Below are 13143 nucleotides of genomic sequence, written 5' to 3'. Positions count from 1 at the left end.
TTTGTCCTACCGAAATGAATCACCTCACACTTATCAGGGTTAAACTCCATCTGCCACTTTTCAGCCCAGCTCTACATCCTATCAATGTCTCTTTGCAGCCTGCAAGAGCCCTCCACCTCATCCACATAGAGTCATACAGTGCAGAAAAGGCCCTTCAGCCCATCGAATCTACCACTAAAGTCACACTAATCCCATTTTCCTGCACTTGTCCCATATCCCTGAATGTTCTGATATTTCAAGTTCTCATCCGAATATTTTTTAAAGGTTGTAAGGTTTCTGGCTTCCTCTCCCTTCCCAGGCAGCGCATCCCAGATTCCCACCACCCTCTGAGTGAAGTTTCATTTTTCTCAAATCCCCTCGGAATCTCCTGTCTCTTACTCTAAAACCATGGCCCCTCGTGACTGACCCCCAACCAAGGGGAACTGCTGCTGCCTACTCACCCTGTCCATGTCCCTCATAATCTTATACACCTCGATCACGTCTCCCCTCAGCCCTCGCTGCTCCACAGAAAACAATCCAGGCCTATCCAGCCTCAAATATTCCATCCCAGGCAACATCCCGGTGAACCTCCTCTGTACCCCCTCTAAGTGCGGGGATGCTTAGCAACGTGCATTCTGCAGCCTCAGAAGGCGGGAAGGCAGTTGTGATGGGCACATTTCAGAATCTGGTTCATTAGTCTCCATCGTGCACCGTACCTGCGGAGTTGTGTGGTGTATTTTCTGGGATGTCTGTGGACCACTTTGATCGTGGTATATCGAGGCATGATCTTTGATCGAGGCATGCCTTATGAAGTTAGGTTGAGGGAGCTGGGACTCTTTTCCCTGGAGAGACGAACGTTGAGAGGCGACCTGATAGAAGTTTACAAAATGTTGAGAGGAATAGATAGGGTGGACTCTCAGAGGCTATTTCCCCGGGTTGAAATGGTTGCTACGAGAGGACACAGATTTAAGGTGCAGGGAGGGAAGTTCAGAAGTGATGTTAGGGGTAAGTTTTTCACTCAGAGGGTGGTGAGTGAATGGAATCGGCTGCCGTCAGTGGTGGTGGAGGCGAACTCGCTGGGGTCTTTTAAAAGACTTCTGGATGAGTATATGGAATTTAATGGGATTGGGGGTTATAGATAGGTCTGTAGGTTGGTAGGTGTTGATGTGATCGGCGCAACTCGTGGGCCGAAGGGCCTGTTTGTGCTGTAGTGTTCTATGTTCTATATTGTATCCCGCCCTGCACACAGCACCTTGCGTGACCCTCTGCACACCCCAAAACTGTATCCCATCATGTTATACGACAGGCAGTTAGTCACTAACTTGGAAACACGTTGAAACCGTACAGAGATCTCGCCTGGAGATTGCTGTGCACCAGTTTTTGATTGCGCTGCCTGCAGTATAACTTTAATCTGAGTCAAAGGTATGATCACCCTGGCTCCCACCCCCCATGTCCAGCCCCCCCACTTCCTGCCTCTGAATCAGATTATTGTGCATTCATGGCCCAATGCTGAGACTTGAGCCTAGGTTGACAAGGACTAAAGAAGCAAAGAGAGTGTATGAGAAGAGACTGGCAGCTAACACGAAAGGCAATCCCAAAGTCTTCTATAGGAATGATGGCCTGGTAGCATTAGCGCTAGACTCTTAATCCAGAAACACAGCTAGTGTTCTGGAGACCCAGGTTCGAATCCCACCACAGCAGATGACAGAATTTGAATTCAATATGAAAAATATCTGGAATTAAGAATCTACTGATGATCATGAAACCATTGTCAGTTGTTGTAAAAACCCATCTGGTTCACTAATATTCTTTAGGGAATGTCCTTTAGACTAGCGGGACTGATGGTGGACAAGTCCCCAGGACCGGATGGAATGCATCCCAGGGTTCTGAAGGAAATGGCGGAGGTGATAGTGGATGCCTTAGTGATTATTTTCCAAACCTTGCTGGATTCCGGGGAAGTGCCGGAAGATTGGAAAACGGCTAATGTTACGCCGCTGTTTAAAAAGGGTGGCAGGCAAAAGGCACGGAATTATAGGCCGGTTAGTTTAACGTCTGTTGTAGGAAAAATGCTTGAATCCGTCATCAAAGAAGAAATAGCGAGGCATCTTGAGAAGAATTGTTTGATAGAGCAGACACAGCACGGATTCGTTAAAGGGAGGTCGTGTCTGACGAATTTATTGGAATTCTATGAGGATGTGTCTAGTGCGGTGGATGGAGGGGAACCATGGATGTGGTGTTTCTCAATTTTCAGAAGGCGTTTGAAAAGGTGCCGCACAAAAGGTTGCTTCAGAAGGTTACGGGGCATGGAGTTGGGGGTAAGGTGTTAGCACGGATAGAGGATTGGCTGTCAAATAGGAGGCAGAGAGTGGGTGTCAATGGGTGCTATTCGGATTGGCGGTTGGTGACTAGTGGAGTGCCCCAGGGATCGGTGCTGGGGCCTCAGCTATTTACCATTTATATAGATGATCTGGAGGAGGGAGCTGAGTGTAGGGTGTCAAAATTTGCTGATGACACAAAGATAAGTGGAAAAGCAAATTGTGCAGAGGATGTGGAAAGTCTGCAGAAGGATCTAGATAGGCTGAGCGAGTGGGCGAGGACCTGGCAGATGGAATACAATGTTGGCAAGTGTGAAGTTATCCACTTTGGCAGGAATAATAGTAGGAGGGTTTACTATTTAAAGGGCGAAAAGCTGCAGCATGCTACGGTGCACAGGGACCTGGGGGTCCTTGTGCATGAGTCACAAAAACGCAGCTTACAGGTGCAGCAGGTGGTCAGGAAGGCAAATGGGATGCTGGCCTTCATAGCGAGGGGGATTGAATATAAAAGAAGGGAGGTCTTGCTGCAACTGTACAGGGCACTGGTGAGGCCGCAGCTGGAGTACTGTGTGCAGTTTTGGTCGCCGCACTTGCACAAGGATATTTTGGCCTTGGAGGGAGTGCAGAGGAGGTTTACTAGGCTGATACCGGAGTTGAGGGGGTTGAACTATGAAGAGAGGCTGAATAGACTGGGTCTGTACTTGTTGGAGTTTAGAAGGATGAAGGGGGATCTTATTGAGCCGTAGTAAGATGATGAAGGGGATGGATAGGGTAGACGTGGAGAGGTTCTTCCCGCTCAGAAGGGACAGCAGGACTAGGGGGCACAGCCTCAGGATAAAGGGAGGGCGGTTTAGAACGGAGTTGAGGAGGAACTTCTTCACTCAAAGGGTGGTGAATCTCTGGAATTCTCTGCCCATTGAGGTGGTGGAGGCCGCCTCGCTAAATATATTTAAGACGCGGGTAGATAGGTTTTTGGTAGGCAAGGGGATTAAGGGTTATGGGGAGAGGGCGGGAAAGTGGAACTGAGCCACTTCAGATCAGCCATGATCTTATTGAATGGCGGGGCAGGCTTGAAGGGCTAGATGGCCTACTCCTGCTCCTATTTCTTATGTTCTTATTAGGGAAGGAAATCTGCCGTCCTTACCTGGTCCGGCCTACATGTGCCTCCAGCGCCAAAGCAATGTGGGTGACTCTCAACTGCCCTCTAAAATGGCCTCATTCAGGGGCAACTAAGGATGGGCAATAAGTGTTGGCCCAGCCAATGATATCCATGTCCCACAAATGAATAAAAAACAGTAAAAGGAATTGGCCCAGTTAGAGACGGAAAGGCGATTTATACATCGAGGCTGGGGGCAGGCTCACAGTATTAACTGAATACTTTACAAGATGCTGCCCAGATTATAGTGAAAGAGGAGATTGTTCAGACAGTTGAAAGGATTAAAATGGATGAGATGGTATTGGCTGGGCTGTTGTACCTGGCATTAGGAGGGCCAAATTTCAGTGCTGGGGAAACTGCTGGAAATAATGGGCTGGAATTGTATGTCTGCCAACCCATCAGATTCAAACAGATCATCACTGATTGGGAATGTTGTCACTGTCCACGCCATAAAACAGTTCAATCGGGGGGAGGGGCAATTCTTAAATAAATTCTCAAAGGGCAGTAGTTTAACGTCTGTTGTAGGTAAAATGTTAGAGTCCGTCATCAAGGAGGAAATAGTGAGGCATCTTGAAGGGAATTGCTTGATAGAGCAGACGCAGCACGGTTTCGTTAAGGGGAAGTCGTGTCTGACAAATTTATTGGAGTTCTATGAGGATGTGTCTAGGGCGGTGGATAGAGGAGAGCCGGTGGATGTGGTCTTTCTTGATTTTCAGAAGGCGTTTGACAAGGTACCTCACAAGAGGTTATTGCAGAAGGTCAGGGGGCATGGAGTTGGGGGTAGGGTGTTAGCGTGGATAGAGGATTGGTTGTCAAATAGGAGGCAGAGAGTGGGGGTCAATGGGTGCTATTCGGATTGGCGGTTGGTGACTAGTGGAGTGCCCCAGGGGTTGGTGCTGGGGCCTCAGCTTTTTACCATTTATATAGATGATCTGGAGGAGGGAACCGAGTGCGGGGTGTCGAAATTTGCTGATGACACCAAGATTGGTGGAACGGCAAATTGTGCGGAGGGTGTGGAGAGTCTGCAGAAGGATCTAGATAGGCTGGGCGAATGGGCCAGGAACTGGCAAATGGAATTTAATGTTGGCAAGTGCGAGGTGGTCCACTTTCGTAGGAATAATGGTAGGAAGGATTATTACTTACGTGGCGAAAAACTGCAGCAGGCGACGGTGCAGAGGGACCTCGGGGTCCTTGTGCATGAGTCGCAAAAACCCAGCTTGCAGGTGCAGCAGGTGGTCAGGAAGGCGAATGGGATGCTGGCCTTCATAGCGAGGGGGATTGAATATAAAAGTAGGGAGGTCTTGCTGCGGCTGTATAGGGCATTGGTGAGGCCGCAGCTGGAGTACTGTGTGCAGTTTTGGGCACCGTACTTACGCAAGGATATTTTGGCCTTGGAGGGAGTGCAGAGGAGGTTTACTAGGCTGATACCGGAGTTGAGGGGGTTGAGCTATGAGGAGAGGCTGAATAAACTAGGCTTGTACTCGTTGGAGTTCAGAAGAATGAGGGGAGATCTCATTGAGACGTATAAGATGATGAATGGGATGGATAGGATGGAGGTGGAGAGACTCTTCCCGCTCAGAAAGGACAGTAGGACTAGGGGGCACAGCCTCAAGATAAAGGGGGGGCGGTTTAGAACGGAGTTGAGGAAGAACTTCTTCACTCAAAGGGTGGTGAATCTCTGGAATTCTCTGCCCGTTGAAGTGGTGGAGGCTGCCTCGCTAAATATTTTTAAGATGCGGGTTGATGGGTTTTTGATAAGAGAGGGGATTAAGGGTTATGGGGAGAGGGCGGGAATGTGGATCTGAGCCACAACAGATCAGCCATGATCTTATTGAATGGCGGGGCAGGCTCGAAGGGCCAGATGGCCTACTCCTGCTCCTATTTCTTATGTTCTTATGTTAATTGGGGAGAGAGTGGGCTGCAGAGTGGGGGTCACCCTCCCCAAAGGGGGAAGGGGGCATAATATTCAGCACAGTAGTTTGGAACAAAAGTAGTGACATGGACAAATGTGGGTCCACGAGGAAAGGCAGCGGGACTGTTTAACTAACTTGCTGGAGATAGTTTGAGGTAATAAGAGGGTTGATGAGGGTAATGCTGTGGATGTGGTTTACACGGACTTTCGAAAGGCAGTTACCATGCCACACAGCACGGTGAGGAAAATTATAGCTCAGGGAATAAGATGGACAATAACAAGGTGGATACAAAATTGGGTAAGTGACAGGAAGCAGAGTAATGATGAATGGAAGTTTTTTTTAAGCTGGAGGAAAGGTGGTCTCAGGAGTCAGTGTTGGGATCCTTACCCTTCCTGATATTAATGACCTAGACCTCGTGTACAGGGCACAGTTTCAAAATTTGCAGCTGATACAGAACTTGGAAGCAGTGTGAACTGTGGGGGGGACAGTGCAGATCTTCAAAAGGACATGGACAAGTTGGGGGAACAGACAGATAGGAGACAGATGAAGTTCACTGCAGGAAGCGTGAGGTAATTCATTTTGATGGGAAAAACAGAGACAATCTAAAATAACGAGTCCAATTCTAAAAGGATCTGGATGTTTATGTGCGCTGATCAACGAAGGTGACAGGACAGGGTAAGAACACGATTAATAAAATACACCACACCCTAGGCTCCATCAATAGCAGCATAGAAACAAGAGCAAGGATAATGGGTTAGACTCCACACTTTATGAAGGATGTGAATCACCAGAGTGCAGAAAAGATGATTCCAGAGACGAGGAACCTCAGTTATGAAGATAGATTGGAGAAGGTGGGACTGTCTTTCTTGACAAAGAGGAGGTTGAGAGGAGTTTTGGTGGAGGTGTTCAAAATTCTGGGGGGGGGTCAGGACAGAGTGGAGAGACAGAGAAAAACTGTTAGCATTTGCAGAAAGATCGAGAATGAGAGGGGACAGATCCAAGAAAAGGAAGAATGTGCAGGGTTACGGGGAGAAGGCAGGAGAATGGCAGTTGTTAAATTGCTCGTTTGGAGAGCCAGTGTTGACACGATGGGGTGAATGGCCTCCTTCTGCATTGGAAAAATTCTGTGATTCTGTCAGAGAGAATTCTGCACTGTTAGAGGGACAGTACTGAGGGAGCAATAGGTTATCGGAGGGACAGTACCGAGGGAGCAATAGGTTATCGGAGGGACAGTACCGAGGGAGCAGCAGATTATCGGAGGGACAGTACCGAGGGAGCAGCAGATTATCGGAGGGACAGTACTGAGGGAGCAGTAGATTATCGGAGGGACAGTACCGAGGGAGCAGTAGATTATCGGAGGGACGGTACCGAGGGAGCAGTAGATTATCGGAGGGACGGTACCGAGGGAGCAGTAGATTATCGGAGGGACGGTACCGAGGGAGCAATAGATTATCGGAGGGACGGTACCGAGGGAGCAATAGATTATCGGAGGGACGGTACTGAGGGAGCAATAGATTATCGGAGGGACGGTACTGAGGGAGCAATAGATTATCGGAGGGACGGTACTGAGGGAGCAGTAGATTATCGGAGGGACGGTACCGAGGGAGCAGTAGATTATCGGAGGGACAGTACTGAGGGAGCAGTAGATTATCGGAGGGACAGTACCGAGGGAGCAGTAGATTATCGGAGAGACAGTACTGAGGGAGTACTGCAATGTCAGAGGAACCAGCTGATTCCTGAACTGTAAAGGAACCTGTCAAACCTTTCCTGTAGCAGACAGTATACTTGTTCTCCCCCAACAGAATAAACATCCCAATCAAACGCGGAAGAATTAATCTGGAATCAGAGTAATTTTGCAATTGAAAAACTGTCCAGGAAATGGTCTCTCTGTGCGGGATTTGCAGAGACGGTTTGACGTAATCCACTGTCAAGTTAACACAACCAGCCACGTGAATTTATAAATCAACAGAATTATTAACATGAGACTGGGAGATTACAATCCAAGAAAACATTTACAGATTGTTGGTTCAAATATACACAGTCTAAATCTTTCAATCCTGACACACACACACATTTAATAATCACTGGCTGTGTTGGAAAGGTGGTTGGTTTGATAGCCTTTACTGTCAGTTGAAGACTCTTAGCAGTTTAGAGGATTAAACCTGTAAATATTGACCAAACTTGTTTTCCTGAGCTCCGGGTTATAAAACAGGAAGTGTAAAATGCATTTAATAGCATCAATATTTTAATACAATTGAAAAGATTGTTAATCTGTATCTAAATGCCTCTAACATAAATAAATTCCAGCACTTCCATCATTTCTTACAATGCTCATTAACATTTCTAGATTATAAACAGATCCAAAGCATGCTGTAAATGAGATTCATTGATGTCAAAAGCCACAGAAAAGGAAAGAAATTCTATCATAAAGCACGGGTGGGGGATGATTAAAAACCAGCTGATTTTACACTGGGAATGCTGTAAGGTCCTCGCTGTGTGATCTCTGAAACTCAAGTTCCCCGGCAATGTCCTGTACAACACCGAACACAGTCCAGACTCTCAGGGGGATCGAGAACGGGCAGTTTATCAGGAACGGTTCAGTGTCTGTGAAATCTTTTGCACTTCCCATGTGTGTTACACAGCTCAGCAAGCGGGCTCAGCGCTGGGAGTCCATCCCACGCCCCAATCAATGTCTCAAAGCTGGTTTGAACTCAGTTGCCGAAAGGATGTGGATCTTTCACTGGCAAACACTGACCTCCATTCCTCTCTCTCTCTGCATTCTGTACCAGCTCAAAGACAATCAGCCAAAGTCCAGTCAATAAACAAAGGTTTCTGCATTCCCTCTAATTTTTACATGGAAGAGATTCCAAGGTGAAAACTTCACTCAGAAGACTACACGTGAGACCAGCAACACTAGGAGTGAACCTGTAACCGACACACAAAATCATTACCGACTGTTACTGACCTGTAATCCACATGTAAGATCATTATCAGCTGTTGCTGACCTGTAATCCACATGTATGACCATTATCGACTGTTACTGACCTGTAATTAATGCCATAAAATACGATCCTTACTGATCTGTAACGTACACACTGAGGCAATGCCAACTATTATTGACCTGTGATGATGCATTACAACAGAGCCAACTGTCACTGGAGTCGACACACAGAAATATCACTAACTGTGCTGCCAGGTGACCGAGCGAGTTACTGACTGCAGGAGAGGAATGGTAAAGGGAGAGTTGGAGAGGATGAAGAGGGTGAGAGAGGAAAATCTAACCCTGTGTATAAAATTCCAGTAAAAAGTCTGACAACACCAGGTTTTAGTCCAACCTATTTATTTGATAATATTCTCACAAGCTTTCGAGGGGTTACCCTCTTCGTCAGGTGAATGGAGAGTTCTGGCCTCAGACAGAGCATATAAAGCACAGACAGTTTAGAGATTACTGATTAGAATGCGAATCCTTACACCTAACCTGCTGTTCAAGACCTGAAGTGGCTGACAATGTGAGTGGTAGGAGCACTGATCACAGTTTAAAGAGATGTGTATTGTCTCCAGACAGTACAGTAAGTGAGGTTTTGCAAACCCAGGCAAGTCACGGGAGTTATTCACCTGACGAAGAGGGTAACCCCTCGAAAGCTTGTGAGAATATTATCAAATAAATAGGTTGGACTAAAACCTGGTGTTGTCAGACTTTTTACTGTGTTTACGCCAGTCCAACGCCAGCATACCCACATTATAAAATTCCATCCCTTTGGCTGAAACACATGTGCACCTTTATGAAGGATTTCTTCTAATGGGAAATGTGCCGACTTTGGCACTTTTATACTAATGCCACCCCATCACATCAGGGGAATGAACCCCCCCCCGACCCCTCGCCAGGGACACATAGACTGCCGCCACACACCCGGGCTCATTCCACCATGGGCCTTTCCCTACCTTTGGTTAAATATCTCCCAACTTCAAGATGTCGCTCCACACATTCCATCCCTGATCTGTGTTTTAATTGAATAAAGACGCGGATAGTTAAAGGGCTGAAATATTTGCAGACACTTCCTTACAGATTCCTCGTGTGGTTCAACAGCGATCGCTCAGATGGAGTGAGAGCTCGACACAGATGGATGTCAATGTCTTAGATCATTCACAGCTCCAAACCCCTTCCACGTGCAAAGCTATTGCTACTGAGCCAAGTTTAAACTCTTATTAGGAACATACTGAGTTCGCCTGGTCACTCTCAGACTGGAAGCCTCTCTACTCCTATTGGAGACAATTGCGTCCAATTTGGGAGCCTAACACTTCCAGCTGTCAATAACTCCATTTCTTACTGAGCGTAACCACAGCAACGCCAGCATTTCCTGATGTCGCAAGGACAAAGCAAAGTGTCATCAAGGTTTACAGCGTGGAATCAGGCCCTTCAGCCCAACTGGTCCATGCTGTCCCCTTTTTTAACCACTAAACTAATCCCAACTACCCACTGGCCCATATCCCTCTACACCCATCTTACCCATGTAACTATCTAAACGCTTTTTAAAAGACAAAATTGTACCCGTCTCTACTACTACCTCTGGCAGCTTGTTCCAGACACTCACCACCCTCTGTGTGAAAAAATTGCCCCTCTGGACACTTCTGTATCTCTCCCCTCTCACCTTAAACCTGTGCCCGCTAGTTTTAGACTCCCCTACCTGTTGGCAGCAATAGTCGTACACAATTATACATCACTACCTTTCGTAACTTGTAGTTTGCACTGGAGGGGGGGTGCGGAGGAGAGTCACGAGGATGCGGCCCAGGGATGGAACATTTAAGTTACGAAGAGAGGTTGGGTAGGCTTGGGTTGTTTTCTCTGGAGCAGAGAGGACTGAGGGGGCGACCTGATCGAGGTGTACAAGGTTATGAAGGGGTGTGGACAGAGCGGATAAGCAGCAGCTGTTCCCCTTAGTTGAAGGGTCAGTCACGAGGAGGACGTGGGTTCAAGGTGAGGGGTGGGAGGTTTGGCGGGGGGATGTGAGGAAAAACCTTTTTACCCAGAGGGTGGTGAGGGTCTGGAATGCGCTACCTGGAGGGGTGGGGGAGGTGGGATGCCTCACATCCTTTAAAAAGTATCTGGATGAGTTATTGGCACACCGTAACATTCAGGGCTGTGGGCCAAGTGCTGGTAAATGGGATTAGATGGGCGTGCAGGTGTTCCTCGAGTGCCGGTGCTGACTCGATGGGCCAAAGGGCCTCGTCGTCTGCACCGTACGATTCTATGTAATAGAAACAGGTGGCCGATGAACCCTGCTGTTCAATTTTATTGTCACTCCAGCTACTTCCACACGGAGTGACCAGCTGTTGAAATAATCTGCTTCACGGCTGCACAGAGGACGGGCGTCCTGACCCGAAACCGCTGAACTAGTCGGCAGATCGTTCTCGACAGGGCAACCCCTACAAAGGCAGGCAGCACAGTGTCGCCACCGCAGACTGATAAACAGGTTGGTCGTGGTCTCCCAGCGGAACTGGGGAACAGGTGGAAACATTACTGGTTTCGGTGGAAGGGTGTGGGGCGGGGACGTGAAGGCTACAAAACGGACGTTATGTCACAGGATGGGAGACTGACTGACAAAAGGGAACAAGATCCAAAGGGAGGGGGGGGGGTTGAGATAGAACCACAGAAAGATTACAGCTCAGAAACTGGCCTTTTGGCCATTCTTGTCCGTGCCAAAGTTAGAATCCGGTCACTCGTCCATTTACTTGTCCCGACCTCTCCAGGTTTCTGGCTCGTCACAAACCTTTCCTTCCGCTCTTTCCCCATCCTCTCCCCTCCCGCCGGCTCGAACCGTCTCAAACCTTCCCCGGCTCGGCCGACTGCAGACAACGGCTGGGATTTTACCGGCACGCCCGCCCAGGGAGAATGCGGCCCAAGGAGAATGCCGTTCTGTCCGCCTCGCCCGCCCCAATTCCGGGGAGGGGGTGCCGGCGAGACCAGGGCCGTTGTCCCCCCCCCCCCACCCCCCCCCACCGTTTCCCTCCCCGCAGAACCTGCCCGACCTGCTGAGGGTTCCCAGCCGTTCACATTCCCAGCGGCCGCAGTAATCGGGCGGATGGCTCTCGCCTCGACTCGAGACCTCGATCCGTCGGTCGCTCCCGCGTTCAGTGTCGCTTCCGCCGCAGACATCAAGCAGAACGCACGCGCGGTCACCCGGGAATTTCAGCTTTTAACGATCACACAGCGAGTCACGCAGGGAAGTTAAAGCGGGGGGGGGGGTGCAGGGAGGAGGAGAAAAAGCCCATATAAAAAGTCCAAACAGTACAAAAACAAAATGCTCCGTTATTTTACTTAAAAGATACAATTCCTAATCTACCTTTTAAAAAAAGTTCCATTTGTGTTTTGCAAAGAATAAGTGATGGTCAGATTCCCATCTCTGGCTCTGAATAAAGCAGCAACGCCCTCGCAGTAGCCCCTTCGCTACAGTTTACGTTGAATGAACAGTCCCCAGTGGGTTACAGCAACACAGAAAATAGGTCAAAGATTACCTATCGTACAGCAGATAGGGCGGTGAGTACTGTCAGTCACTCGAGTGGAACCAGTTGGTTATTAGGAGGCTGCACTAGGCAATTATTGATCAACTATCCATCTACAGGATTCCCTTTTTGAATGTATCTGCAGGAAGAGTTAACTTATTCCATCTACCACCCCCCCCCGCCCACCTCCTGACCGCTCCACCGCTCCCACTGGGGAGTCTCGTTGGCTGGGATTTACAGCCAGGCCAGTCAGGTAAGAGTCCTGAGGACTTCCTCCCTCCCCTTGGACCTCGCAACCCCCCCCCAACTCAAGACTGGACGCCCGCCTATCCTGGGACAGTGCGGAGGAAGGTTTTGTTTCGAAGCCCGCTCTCCTGGTGTGGAGCCAGAGACCAGGAACGCAGGTGCCTCGTGCGAGCAAAACGGCCGCCCGGCCTCCCAGAACCCGCGAGAGCGAGATTCCGTTGCCGACGAGGCTGAGGCCTGCTTAATACGGCAAGGGTTACGCGCGCTTGTCAGGGCGGAGGTTTCTGGGTCAGTGCTGCTATCAATTCTATATTTGGTATAGGACGGTTGGGGAGGTGGGGTGGGGAGGGGGGGGGGGGGGGTGGAGTTGGGATGGGGGGTGGTGAATGCAGGGTCGCCAGAGAGAAGCCAATGGTGGTTAGCGCTTTATGTTTCTTTGGCAAAAAGGTGAGGAATCATCACTCCTGAACTGTACAAGGAGCGGCTTTCCGAGTGCGGAGGATGACTGGGAGTGTGCCTGGCAGGCAAAGCTTTTGAGTTTCTGAAGAATGCTTCGCAATGTCGTGAGGGCATCGGGTCATCGTCCAGTCAGAGTTATGCTTTGTACTTCTTGCCACTTCTGGAGATTTGGTGGAACAGAGTCATTGAGAAAGCCATTCCAAGGATCTGCAAGAGAAGTCAAGACAGCAAAATCAACCGAGAGGGACACAGGAACATAAACACAGATGATAGGAGCAGGAGGCCATTTGGCCCTTCGAGCCTGCTCCACCATTCATCATGATCATGGCTGATCATCCAACTCAATTGCCTAATCCTGCTTTCTCCCCATAACCTTTGATCCCATTCGCCCCAAGTGCTATATCCAGACACCTCTTGAATACATTCAATGTTTTGGCATCAACTACTTCCTGTGGTAATGAATTCCACAGGCTCACCACTCTTTGTTCCAAGTGGGTGGCACAGTGGTTAACACCGCTGCCTCACAGCACCAGGGACCCGGGTTCAATTCCAGCCTTGGGTGATTGTCTACGCG

General features: G+C 48.9%; 1 protein-coding gene across 4 annotated transcripts in view; it reads right to left on the bottom strand.

Moving 5' to 3' along the window:
• Positions 1–12475: 12475 nt before the first annotated feature.
• Positions 12476–13143, bottom strand: part of tspan9a (tetraspanin 9a) — a 174571-nt gene continuing 173903 nt past the window's right edge. For all 4 annotated transcript variants that reach the window (XM_080191353.1, XM_080191354.1, XM_080191352.1 and 1 more), the window contains one exon: positions 12476–12776. In XM_080191353.1, the coding sequence (XP_080047479.1) occupies positions 12705–12776 (72 nt within the window). In that variant the 3' untranslated portion in view covers positions 12476–12704. The remainder of the gene's footprint in view (positions 12777–13143) is intronic.

This window comes from Carcharhinus amblyrhynchos, chromosome 6 (genome assembly GCF_965287045.1).
Source record: "Carcharhinus amblyrhynchos chromosome 6, sCarAmb.v2.hapA, whole genome shotgun sequence".
NCBI classification, from domain to species: Eukaryota; Metazoa; Chordata; class Chondrichthyes; order Carcharhiniformes; family Carcharhinidae; genus Carcharhinus; species Carcharhinus amblyrhynchos.
Note: the sequence above shows the minus strand (reverse complement) of the source record. Positions and strands in the feature narration are given on the sequence as shown.